The sequence below is a fragment of the Jaculus jaculus genome, chromosome 1 (genome assembly GCF_020740685.1).
Source record: "Jaculus jaculus isolate mJacJac1 chromosome 1, mJacJac1.mat.Y.cur, whole genome shotgun sequence".
Taxonomy (NCBI): Eukaryota; Metazoa; Chordata; class Mammalia; order Rodentia; family Dipodidae; genus Jaculus; species Jaculus jaculus.
The window spans coordinates 87,715,086-87,728,807 of NC_059102.1; the positions used below are offsets into that span (position 1 = coordinate 87,715,086).

General features: G+C 45.5%; 1 protein-coding gene across 2 annotated transcripts in view; it reads left to right on the plus strand.

Moving 5' to 3' along the window:
- Acer2 (alkaline ceramidase 2) overlaps positions 1-12,119 on the plus strand; it is a 45,632-nt gene extending 33,513 nt beyond the window's left edge. For both annotated transcript variants that reach the window (XM_004658421.3, XM_012948771.2), the window contains 2 exons: positions 4,093-4,230; positions 8,018-12,119. In XM_004658421.3, the coding sequence (XP_004658478.1) occupies positions 4,093-4,230; positions 8,018-8,204 (325 nt within the window). In that variant the 3' untranslated portion in view covers positions 8,205-12,119. The remainder of the gene's footprint in view (positions 1-4,092; positions 4,231-8,017) is intronic.
- The last annotated feature ends 1,603 nt before the right edge of the window (positions 12,120-13,722 follow it).

The window sequence follows — 13,722 nt, forward strand, 5'->3', positions numbered from 1 at the left end:
GCCACCCTGAGACTACAGAGTTAATTCCAGGTCAGCCTGGACCAGAGTGAGACCCTACCTCGAAAAACCAAAAAAAAAAAAAAAAAAAAAAAAAGTTAAGGTAGAAGCAAAGATTGGCTCTTGGAAAGTTTTTCCAGGTAAAGTTTGGTCAAGAGAAGGGGAAATTGAGATTGTTCATCTCTTTGTTTTGGTCACTGAATGGGATTGGAGCTAATTATCTTAAGGGTCTCAAAATACTAAAAGTGGGCTGGAGAGATGGCTTAGCAGTTAAGGCACTTGCCTGCAAAGCCAAAGGACCCAGGTTCAGTCCCCCAAGACCCATGTAAGCCAGATGCACAAGGTAGTTCATGCATCTGGAGTTCCTTTGCAGTGGCTGGAGGCCTTGGCATGTCCATATTTTCTGTCTGTCTTTGTCTCTTTCTTTGTCTCAAGTAAATAAATAAAATTAAATGTTTTTTAAAAAATAAAATCATACTAAAGGTTTGGTGGCCGGCCTGTGGCAGTGTTCAGAGTTGGTGGAGTGTTCAGGAGGTGGGGCCTTATGGAAGGAAGCGAGGTTACACTGGGGCCTTGGCTGATGCTGTCTCTCTGCTTCCTGCTGTCAGGGTGGCAGCAGACTGCTCTGCCTCACGATCCCTGCTAGACACAGGTCCAAATGCAGCAGGGCCAAGGGACCGTGTGCCAATATTAATCTTACCTCATTTTTGAAAAAAAAAAAAACATTATTTGAGTGAGAGAGAGAGGCAAACGGGAAGAAAGAATAGGTATGCCAGGACCTCTAGCCACTGCACATGAACACCACCTTGTGCATCTGGCTTACATGGGTACTGAGGAATCAAACCTGGGTCCTTAGGCTTCACAGGCAAGAACCTTAACCACTAAGCCATCTCTCCAGTTAAATTTTATGTCCTTTTAAGTTGTTTGTCTTTGGTATTTTGTTATAGTGAAGGAAAGCTGACCAACAGTTTCTCCATGCTATGGGCCTCTGTTCAGACTTTTCAAACAGTTTTTTTTTTTTTTCCCCTCAAGGTAGGTTCTCACTCTAGCTCAGGCTGACCTAGAATTCACTATGTAGTCTCAGGGTGGCCTTGAACTCACAGTGATCCTCTTCTCTCTACCTCCTGAGTGCCGGGATTAAAGGCATGCACCACCATGCCCGGCTTCAAACAGTTTTGAAAGAAGGCATTTATCCTTTTAAGGACATTTTAAAAATAATTTGTTTTTATTAGATATGGACATATTTAGTATGTAAACAACACATGTTGGTGCCATCATTTCCCTCCTCCCTGCCCTTTTTCTGAAGAGGCCTTCCTCACTGGGGACAAGGTCAACCCCATGGGAATTGTGGGTCATACATTATGGGGGCAGCAGTCAGTTATGGGGGAGAGGCAGTGTTTCTGTGCAAAATGTCCCAACTTGTGGCTCTAACAATCTTTCTGCCTCCTCTTCTGCAAAATTCCCTGAGCCATGCTGGGAGCAATTTAAGTCTCATCTGAAAAAGAGAAGCAGATTTCCATACTTCTGTGCCCTCCCGCACCTATGAGGGATATTTTTATTTGTGTTCTTAAGTGGTTCTTTTGAACCTGTTGTCTATGCTATTTTCTTGCTCTGCTCTGCTCTCCTCTCTTCCTCTCCCTCCCCTTCCTTTTTCTCCCCTCCTCTCCTCTCCCTCCCTTCCTTCTATTTCAAGGTAGGGTCTTACTCTAGCCCAGGCTGACATGGAATTCACTGTGGAGTCTTAGGGTGGCCTCAAACTGATGGCAATCTACCTACCTCTGCCTCCCCAGTGCTGGGATTAAAGGTGTGCACCACCAAACCCTGCTCTATCCTATTTTCATTCAAGCCTTTGCTTGTATTTCTATCCGGTAGCTGGGAATGAAGCCAGCATGTCAGTCAGGCTTTTGACATCTCTGTTCAACAAATATGAATTAAGCTTTTTCTTGAACTCAGGGCCCTCTGGGAGATTCTGACTGACCCAGGAATGTTCTGCTGAGGGGAAGAGGGCCTAAAGGAAGGGGTTCGAAGACCCTTAGCCACAAACTGTCCCTGGGCATTCCTCCCCAGCCATGGAAATCACCCCCTTCAAGAGAAGTTCCACAACAAGGAAAGAACACAGATGTTGCATGTTCCCTTGGAGAATTGGTAGAATTTGTTCTCCAAAGAACATTTGTCTCTGTATAAGAACTGATTCCTTCATTTACCAAATAACAAGGGCTTCCCTTATTCCCAGTACTGTTCCAGGTGCTGGCAAAACAGTACTGACCAGCTTACATGTCAGTGGGAGACACGTGATGAACAAATAAACAGCAAAACAAAGGGTACCAAGGGGTTACAGCTAGGACTGGGGACATTGGAAGAGGGAGGGAGGGAGGGAGGCTAGAGGGTCACGTGGGAGGAGACAGCTGTTGCAATTATTAAAAATTATGGTCATGGGGCTTAGCAGTTAAGGCACTTGCCTGTGAAGCCTAAGGAGTCAGGTTTGATTCCCCAATACGCACATAAGCCAGATGCGCAAGGTGGCGCATGTGTCTGGAGTTCATTTGAGGTGGCTGGGTATGGCCATTCTCTCTCTCTCAAACAAATAAAGTGACATAAAAACTGTCGTCAAGAAAGGTTCCTTGAGGGGCTGGAGAGATGGTTTACTGGTTAAGCACTTGCCTGTGAAGCCCAAGGACCCCGGTTCGAGGTTCAGTTCCCCAGGTCCTACGTTATCCAGATGCACAAGGGGGCGCACACATTTGGAGTTCGTTTGCAGTGGCTGGAGGCCCTGGCGCGCCCATTCTCTCTCTGCCTCTTTCTCTGCCTGTCACTTTCAAATAAATAAATAAACATAAATTAAAAAAAAAAAGAAAAAAAAAAAAAGAAAGGTTCCTTGAGTGATGTTAAGCAAAAGACTTGAAGAGCGTGAGCCATGTGGACATCTGGGAGAAAAGCGCCCTGGCAAGGGGAAACATTAAGTGGGAAGACCCTGCAGGAACTATTCAGGCTAAGGCCTGGGATGTTTGGGGACTAGCATGGATCCACTGTGGCCTGAGCAAAGGCAGCATGGAGGAGAGGAGGTGATGAGGAAAGGGGTGTCCATGCGTGGGGCCTGGGGGAAGTGTGGATGCTGTGGCTCTCTCTTGCTACAGCTCCCCGGAAGCACATTCACTGCGAGTTGACCACAGCAATAAAGGTGGGAACAGTCTGTGGGGTGATGGTGACTGTACCCATGTGGGAAGAAGGCAGATTTGGAAAGGCAGATTCTGAAGGAAGTGATGAGGGGCTAGGTGTGGTATATATGAGAAGAATAGGTTATAGGATGGGAAAAGATAAACAGTTTCTTATGGACATGTTAAATTTGAATCTGTGTTGGACAACAGAGTGCCCTTTCAAGGGAGCTGGAGAGATGGCTTAGTGGTTAAGGTGCTGTGAAGCCTAAGCACTCGTGTTCGAATCTCCAGGTCCCACATAGCCAGACACACAGTGATGCAAGCATGCAATGTTGCACGTGCAACACCAAGGGACGCACACGTCTGGAGTTTGTTTGCAAAAGCTGAAGGCCATGGCATGCCCATTCTGTCTTTCTCTCTCTCTGTCTTTTTATCACTCTCAAAAAAAAAAAAAAAAAAAAAAAAAAAGGTAGCTAGGGGTCTATGGATATAGCTCAGTTGGTATAGTGCTTGCCTGGCAAGCATGAAGTCCATGGTTCAATCCTCAGCACCACATAAATGGAGGATGTGACACATCTCTAATCCTAGCACTTGGGAAGGGGAGGCAAGAGGATCTGAAGTTCAAGGTCCTCCTTGGCTCTGTTGAAAGTTCAAGACCAGCTTGGATTACATGGGACATTGTCTCAAAACAAAAACAAAGAAGGTACTTGGATCTATATGCCTAGAGTTGGGGACACAGAGTAGGTGGAAGGTAGGGCTTTGTCAGCCACATGTGTATACAAGATATGTACATCACGAGACTGGGCTGACCCTACGCTGTATAGGAACTCCAATGCTGAAAGCCCAGGGAGATAAGAGGAAGCAGCAGAAACACAGGAGGGGTGGCCAGCAAGGTGCGTGGAAACCGGGACTGATGATGTTCTCTGCTTCCTCCTCACAGGTGTGACAATGTGCGTGTGTTTAGGCTGGGCCTCTTCTCAGGCCTCTGGTGGGCCCTTGCCCTCTTCTGCTGGGTCAGTGACAGAGCCTTCTGTGAGCTGCTCTCCTCCTTTCACTTCCCCTACCTGCACTGTGTGTGGTAAGCCTGGGCCCGGGGGGGGGGGGGGGAAGCTGGCTGTGGGACCAGGGTTTGCACTTGCTGCTGGGCTGGGTGCTCCCATTCTCTCTCCTCATGCCTATTGTCAGAAACTGAGAGGCCACAGAAAGTCTGGTAGAAAGTGAAACTGGCTCCAGGGAGCAGGCTCACCCAAAACAAAGGGACCTCATTGTTGCGCTGGGTCTGTGGCCTCTCACCTGCAGCTCCATAATTCATGCCTGGAGAAGCCTGAAAGCTGAATCTGCAACCGGAGCTCTAGCTAGGTGGTGGGAGGATGGGGAGCTAGGGACAGATGTGATGTGAGGCCAGGGGTGATCCTCAGTAGGACCACGCCCTCAGGGCCTAGTAGCTGGGTGATAAAAGCCCAGGCCTCACAGGTCATCTAGGGACAGTCTCTCTCTGTGTCTGTCTGTCTTTCCCAGAGAACTAATGTGAATTATCTAACATTACTCACCTGCTTATATGAAGCCACCCTTGGTACACAATAATAGATCATAGCATCTATGTTCTGGGAAGCTCAGGATACACTCTTAAGTCAGAAGAAATGAAAAAGCAGATAACAAGGTCACAGGCGGAATCTGCATTTAAAAAGTGGAGGAGGGGGCTGGAGAAATGGCTTAGCAGTTAAGCGCTTGCCTGTGAAGCCTAAGGACCCCGGTTCAAGGCTCGGTTCCCCAGGTCCCACGTTAGCCAGATGCACCAGGGGGCGCACGCATCTGGAGTTCGTTTGCAGAGGCTGGAAGCCCTGGTGCGCCCATTCTCTCTCTCTCCCTCTTATCTGTCTTTCTCTCTGTGTCTGTCGCTCTCAAAAAAAAAAAAAAAAAAAAAAAGTGGAGGAGGAGGAAGAGTGCAGTTCAGAGGCTGTGTTCCTGCCTAGTGTGCACAAGGCCGGAGTTTATTCTCCAGCATGACGATGGGGGCGGGGTGAGCTCAGGAGGAGGAACGGCTTTCCTCCTAACCCAAGGCATTTTTTTCTGTCTGTCTTCCATGACTGCTGATTATGAGAGGTGGTGACAAGGAGCAAGATAAATGGCTCTCTCTGGTACACTGAGGGAGGGGAACTCAAGTAGTGCTGAGAACGTGGGTGCTTTGTGGGTCCAGATCCGTCAGCTGGACTTGGGTCCAGTGTGAGCTGAGCTTGGTGGCTCATACCTGAAGCCAAGCACTGAGGAGGCTGAGATGATGGGGGAGGGGGGGTGGTCATAGGTTTGAGGTCAGACTGGGAAAATAGTGAAATCCTGGCTCAAAAACCCAACCTTCCTCAAGACATCCCTTGTACAAACGACCTTAAGTTTGCATTTTATATATTGGAAGCAGAGTTGGCATTTAGGGTTTATGAGAATAGATTTTGTTGTTTGCACATGTAGTGTATGTGGTGTGGTATGTGGGGGGGTCGAGGAGAACACAGGGTGTCCTCTGCTGCTCATCCATGTATTTTCTTGAGACAAGGTCTCTCTCTGAACACAGAGCTGCAGTTTTTGTGAGCCCTAGTAATTCTCTGGTCTCTGCTCCCCACAGGGTGGGGACGTGTTTGGCCATAGCCAGTGGCTTACATGAGTGCTGGGGAATTGAACTCAGGCCCCCTCAGGCCTCCTCAGGTGGTCATACTTGTGACAAGCACTTATCCACTGAGCTGTCTCCCTGGCTTCAAGAGATTTTTTTGGTTTTTTTTGAGGTAGGCTGTCACTCTAGCTCAGGCTGACCTGGAATTCACTATGTAGTCTCAGGGTGGCTTTAAATTCACGGTGACCCTCCTACCTCTGCCTCCCTAGTGCTGGGATTAAAGGCGTGTACTGCCATGCCCGCCTCAAAGAGATTTTGCTATAGATTTTAAGCATGAGGATTAAGAGGAAGGGAAAACGCATGATATAGCAGGTGTAGGTATGGGCTTCTCAAGGGAGAGGTGCAGAAATTGGGTATATTTATCAATGAGACCCAACCTCTGGAAAATTTAGGTCTTGGGGACTTGTGAACACCAAACCAAATAAAATAGCACAGTTTTGGGTCTTCAGTCATAGGATCTGCTTTGTTTTTCAAAGTTAAACTATTTTTTCTTCTCCATTATAATGTAATACATTTTAATAACAAATTTAAACAGCATAGACATATAGAAAATGTCTCTCATAATTCCATTTCCAAAGAAAAATAATGCTCTGAACAAATATTGTACATTTCATAGTATTTTATATACATATTTCTCTCCATTTTATTTATTTATTTTGGTTTTCTGAGGTAGGGTCTTGCTCTAGATCAGGCTAACCTGGGAATTCACTCTGTAGTCTCAGGGTAGCCTCGAACTCACAGCAATCCTCCTACCTCTGCCTCCTAGTGCTGGGATTAAAGGCATGAACTACCAGCCTGGCTCCTTTTAAATTTTTTAAAATATATATTTATATTTTTTTCGAGGTAGGGTCTCGCTCTAGCCCAGGCTGACCTGGAATTTACTATGGAGTCTCAGGGTGGCCTCGAACTCATGGCGATCCTCCTACCTCTGGCCTCCCGAGTGCTGGGATTAAAGGCGTGCACCACCATGCCCGGCTTTAAAATATTTTTATTTTAATTGACACTCACTTGTAAATAAGTATAGAGTGATACTTCAATATATCCAATGTATAATAATTAGGTCAGGATAATTGGTCCACCCATCACCTCAAAAGTGTGACATTATTTTTGTTGTTGTTGTTGTTGTTGGAAGCCTGAAAAAAATCTATTTTGAAACATCCAGTAAATTGCTGTTAAGCATAATTATCTGACTGTGGTCAGATAGAACAGTAGAAGTTTTTCCTATGGGCTAGGGACGTAGCTCAGTTAGTACAGCACTTGCCTAGTTCTGAGATCCATCCCCAGCACTGCACAAACACACCGGAGATCCCAGCACTCCAGCAGTTGAGGCAGGAGAATCGGAAGTGCAGGGTCATCCTCAGCTACGTAGCAAGGCTAGCCTGGGGTTAAGTTGCCAGTGTAGTATGTAAGAAACAACCTATTTCTTCATAAAAGTTCAAACTGAAGCTTTTGATAGGCACAGTAAAGATAAATGAAAAGATAGAGGATTTGTCTATAGAACTGCAAATGCCCTTTAATCTATATGAATATTCCTAATGGAGGGCACAGACTATTTACAAGCAGTTGTTAGAGTATGAAGTTGGTCTGTAATACCATGTGTTGGGTCATTTACATCTTGACACTTCTGTTTTAAATCCCTAGGCCTCTGTGTTACTGCCAAGGCTCCAAAGGTGTTCATTTGTATGTTTAGTCCAATTATTAAATGTAATATATATATATACATATATATATATATATAAAATCAATTTTCAAGTGGAGTATATATATATATATATATAATATATATACATATATATATAGTACACATGCACGCATGTGTGCATGCGCACACGCACGCACATACACACACACACACATAATGTTTCAAACTAAAGACCAAGCTGGCCTTGAGCTCACTATGTATCCCAGGCTAGCCTGAATTTGTGGAAATCCTTCTCTCCTGCCTCAGCCTCCCAGAGTGCTGGGATTAAGTCATGCTCAGTTTGAAGTGAGAAGATTTTTTTAATTCTAAAAAGGACTCAAATGCTTAAGATTTGTCTGCCTGCTGGCATTGTTAGCCACCTCATCCCTCCCAAGTCACGTGAGATTCCCCAGATGACATTCCAGAGGGACAGACAATGGGTTGGTCCTCCACCTGGAGAAATCGGCCACCCGCAGTGGTGGTGCCTTGGCCTGGCCCGGACCTCACCTCTGGCTTCTTTTACAGGCACATCCTCATCTGCCTGGCCGCCTACCTGGGCTGTGTGTGCTTTGCCTACTTTGATGCTGCTTCGGAGATTCCTGAGCAAGGCCCAGTCATCAAGTTCTGGCCCAGTGAGAAATGGGCTTTCATCGGCATCCCCTACGTGTCCCTCCTGTGTGCCCACAGGAAGTCACCAGTGAAGATCACATGATAGCAAGGCGGCGTCTGGCTTCTCTGCTTATGTCCTTCATGTGCTGGGCTTCGTTTGCTAGCAAAGACGGCCGTGGGGGCTGAAGGATCAGGGTGGGCATATTTTTTTACAGTTCCATCCCTTTGAGCTCTAACTAGTGTGTCTGTAGGGCTGCACTGTGCCTGCGGCAGAGGTCTCATCCTTAAGGATGGAAGTGGAGGGCTTTAAAGGGGATACTAGGTCTATCTTTTCAGTGTCCCTTCCAGGTGTGTGGGCAGAGCAGTCCTCTGGGGGACCCAGGACAGCCCAAGGGTTCTTCCTGGAGAAGGTGGTTTGTTCCAGATCCCACCATTCCCAGGCTCTCTGCGGGTGGACTTTTACTCTTGACCAGTAAGGCTCTCTGACACACCAGATTCCCTGATGGAAAGTGCCAGAGCTTTTCATTTGGGGAAACTGTCCTTCAACAAGACCAAACGAATGAAACACATGGGGTTGTGGCTCAGAAGGTTAGTTCTTCATTACACCTCTCAGCCTACCCAGGTTTTCCATGCTTTTGTGAATCCTACTACTACCTCCGCTGAGAACTGGAGACCTCATTTCAGAGGGTGAAGCTAGTAAATGAAGCCCTCGATGCCACACAAGCCACACTCCGCTTTAAGCAATTCTTGAAGACAAGCACAACATTGAAATGCTGACATTGCCTCTGCCCCTCCTTGCTCTCAAGGGCCTCAAACTCAGAAAATCGCTATGCTCCCCGCCCGCGGAGGAGTGCTGAGGCTCCTTTCAATCGTGCACTGTCCCGCTTCAGACTGTGCTACCTTTCGATTTTCACTCCTGAAGCTTCCAGTGCGCTTCCCCTTTCAGGACCGTCTCCTGCGTTTCTCCGAGTTTCCTGGGAGAGCGGTGCCTCGGCTCTCACGGGACCTGGGGCTTTCTGCGGTTTCTCAGAGCGTGGGCTCACCCTCCTTAGATGCTGGAAGTACCTACGCTATGGCCGGCCGGTCGAGGTCGCTGGTGACCTCCTGGGTTCTTCTCACGTAACGTCACACTGGCTACCGTCTATCTCTTCCCTGGACTGGATGGAAGGCTCTAAGGCTGTGTTCAGGAGATGAGGTAGGAATGACAGACCTCAGGGATACTCACTGTACCTCAGGCATCTTCAGCTTTGTAACCTTCCATGGTGGGCAGGGGTGGGCGCGGTGTCATGAGTACTGAAGATTGGGAAGCAGCAGGCTTGGGCACATCCAGGAACACTTACTCTGGTTAGAATTTGCACAGGATTCAAAATGAAAACTGAATTTAAAGTTTTAAAAATGAGTGTTTTTATTTTACTTTGGTGGTTTTCAAGTTCTATAAAGAATTCCTGTTGTAAGCTGGGCGTGGTGGCGCACACCTTTAATCCCAGCACTCGGGAGGCAGAGGTAGGAGGATCACTGTGAGTTCGAGGCCACCCTGAGACTATATAGAGAATTCCAGGTCAGCCTGACCTAAAGTGAGACCCTACCGTAAAAAACCAAAAAAACTCTTATTTGTAATAACAAAGCTTTATGGAACCCTAATGTGTGAGATAGGTTGCATTTTATTAAATTTGTAGCATTATTTAATAATCTTACAGGCAGTGAAAATGCAGATTATCAGATTGGTGATTTCCAAGGTAGAAAAATTCAGTATTGAGTGTATATTACTATAGCTTAAAAATCTATTTAAAAATGATTTTGAATTGGATATGTGTGGAGACCTGGGGGCTCATAGAGTAGAATGGCTAAGTCCTTCGGGTTTCAAATCTAGAAATGTTTTGAGGGAAATATGAGAGCATCCACATTTCTGGGTGAGCTTAGCAGGCATGAGGTCTCTTCTCATCTGCAGCATTACAATACTTTAAATTAGAGAGTTTCTCATATTTTTTATTCAGCTTTAGTTTTAGTATGAGAAGCATGGAGGGGGATAAGCGAGATGTAGGAAATGACGTGTTGTTTTTTTTTTTATACAAGGTTTAATTTGTCTTGAAACTTCTTCAGTGACAGTCTAGGAGGGACCATATCATGTCCTGTCTTTCTCAGGAAAAGGACTTATCCCTTAGGGGGTCTGTTGACACCCCCACCTTTATACCCTAGAGATAGGGATAAAATGCTACTCATGGCATATTTGAACAGGCCTGGAAGGAAGGAAATAAGCACCCTGACTTAGAGGGCACCTTCTACAGGGTGGATGTGCCACTACGCCAGGCTTGGAATGGAGTCTGCTTGAGGAGGACAAATATAACTATTTATTTGGAGACAGTTTTGCTCTGTAGCCCAGGGGTCCTCCTGCGTACTAAGATTCTAAATGTGAGTCACCACGCCCGGCCGTACCTCTACTTCGAGCAGAAATCACTGTTGGCTTGCTAGCATGGGCTGGTAAATCAAGAGAGTAGAAATATGTTACTATTAAGCTAGGTCTAGTACATCATTCACATTTATGTTAAAGCATTATATGGTCTTTAAAGAAAAACTGAGAAACTACAGAAGCATGTAAAAGAAGAGAGTTACCCATATTTTTGTTGCCCTGCAGCATCTATCATCAATATTTTGTTGTTTGGTTATGTTTCCTCGTCATCTTCTTTTCCAATATGGCTGCAAATCGATGTCTCTTGGCATCAGCTGTTTATCCTAGAGCTTCAGTGGAGTACTTATGCTGGGGTTTTTCATGAAGAGCAGGTATGGAATATACTACTTAGCTATTGGCTTGAATGCTCAGCACTGGATGCAGAGACTTGCCACTGGATCTTTATTGTACTCAAACATGATATGAATGGCCTCCAAGAAATCACCTGAATTCTACTTTGTGATATACTTCTGCATTCCAATTGAGACACAGTTAGTAGCGTTTGAAGAAATTTTGATGTGTTTAGAGCTTTGAAAAATGAAGGGCTGATGTACAATCAGGAATCTCTATCCTCACAATAAAGTAGACATTGAGGAGTGAGGTTATCACCATGGTACTCAGTGTGGGTACCACATTTTGTTCTTGTTATATCTACTTGATATCAGCAGGAACTGGATGTAGGCATTAAAACCATTAATGTCACCAAGTAATTTTCAGTTTTGATTGATTATTGATTCTTAAGAAATCACTGTCCTCTTTATTATTCCATTATTATCAAGCACACTCTTCACTGAACACATCTGAGGTGGGTGGGGATGGATAAGATGCTGGTAATGGGTTCCATTTTGAGGAGCTCTGTGCCTGTTCAGTGAAGAGTGCCTGAAACACTAATCATAGCTCAGCAGTGTTCTGTTGGGGACAAAGCTTGGTGGACATCAAATGTAGGCTTTATTGGATTTCTCAGGTCCCTGACTCAGGGACATGGTGGAGCCCAGGACTGGGCTCTGAGCCCTCCCTGGCTCCTCCTCCCTCTGGCTGCCATGGAACCATCTCTGGGGAACAGGCCAATGTTGAAGCTTGCCAAGCCACAGTCCTGCTCCAGGATCCTTCCCCCGCAACTGAACTTGGAATCTCCCCAACCAGGTCTTGGCCTGGGTGCTATTCATCTACTGGCTAAAGAGACATCTTGGACCAGCTTGGGTTTCTCAACAGGTTTTACAGACATTATATTCCACAGATTTTTAAAACACACACTTGCTTCAATGGACTCGTGTCTTTCCCTACATGTTCACCAGATTTAAAACTATTTTATAACCACAGTATGTAATCAGAGCAAATAAGAGTATTTTTAGATATCTACCATGTCTTCTACTTTATATGGGATGTACTGTGTAAGGCTGGCATGCCCATTGGCTGAGGTAGCATTTAATCTTCATTGCTTTGGGAGTGACTTACAGGCCTTTTGAAATGGAGTGGTTGCACTTTATGCTTTTTGTGAACTGACTATAATAACCATGTTTAATATTAAAGCCATAAGTGGCATTTTCTGTGAATAAACTATATATATATATATGTGTGTGTGTGTGTCTGTTTCCAAAATGATTTCTTTCCTTCTTTTGTCCCTTCCCTCTCTACCTTTTTCCCTCCTTTCCTTCCTTACTCCTGTGTTTTCTTCTTTCCATTTGTTTTTTGGAGACAAAGTCTCCTGAAGGCTAGTGTTGCAGTCAGGTTTACATTGCTGGCAGGAAACACCTGACCAAAACCAGCTTGTGTGTGTGGGGGGGTATTTTGGCTTACAGACTTGAGGAGAAGGTCCATGATGGCAGGGGAAAATGATGGTCTAGCAGACAGCTTCAGGTTCACTGAGATGAACTTCCAGACCAGGCACAGTTATGGAGGAAGGGATATTTGTTGAAGCTTACAGATCCAGGGGAAGTTCCATAAATGGAAGAAGAAGCTTGCCTGCCTGCCTTCACAGGTCCAAGCAGAGAGAGAAGCACAAGCCAAAAGTCAAAAAGCACACTTGCATATCTTTTCAGATTGAAATCTGAAACCTATCACCACACCTTAAGATCCACCCAGTGACACTGCCTCCATCCAGGTGGCTACAGACACAAACTACAAACAAATAAAAAACTTAATATATTGGGGAACATCTATTCAAACCACTACAGATGGCATGACCAGTGGACATCACCTCCTGGCCAGCATCAGGCAGACAACAGAAACAGGAGAGTGTGCTAAACACTGGCAAGAGGAAGCTTGTTATAACACCCATAAGCCCACCCCCAACAATACACAGCCTCTGGAAAGTTGTATATGCTCTGAATCAGTGTCCTATATATGGTACTGTTTCTCCTTTAACCCGGATGCATGGGTCCAGTAATCAAAGGGTGGACATGGGAATGGTCCTGCTTATCATCACCCCAAGTGACTGATTAGCCAAATTTTTGCTTCCTTTTCCTGAAACCTTGTGCTCTGCTGGTATAGAGGTCTTGGTGCCAGAGGGGGGAGTATTTTTTGCCATGGGGCTTTAGTTCCCAAATTGCCATCAGCTGGGGACACCTGAATCAAACCACCACATTCTGCCCCTAGCCCCCATAAACTGATAACCATACATGATGTAAAATGTAGTGCATTCATCCAACTTTAAAAGTCCTCATAGTTTTTAATCAATTCCAATGATAATCAACATTCCCATAGTCCAAGACTTTTAACTGAGCCATAATGCCACCCCCCCAAAAATCCATAATCGCATAGAATAAACATCATTCACACTGTAAAAGATGGCATTGGGCATAGCAAAGAAATATTCAGCCAATACAAGATTTAAAACAACCAGGGCAAACATCAAACTCTAGCTCCAAGTCCAACAACTCTAGCCAGCAAAAAACATCTCCAAGTTCAATAATTCTAACCAACAACAAATCTCTGGAGTTCCAATTCTGCCCCTCCATCAAGGCTATTCAAAGTTCTGGGAAACTTCATTTGGGGCCAGCAGTTCTCCTTAGCAGTTGTCCTGTGGTCCTGGCATCTCCACTGGGTCTCCACTGCAACCCACCGTCCATCCTCATGGCTTGTCTGATGCAAGCAATCCTGCTTCAAACTGCCCATGGCCATTTCAAAAACAAAACACTGTGTTGCAAATTCAATGACTCTCTCTTTCCTGCATTTC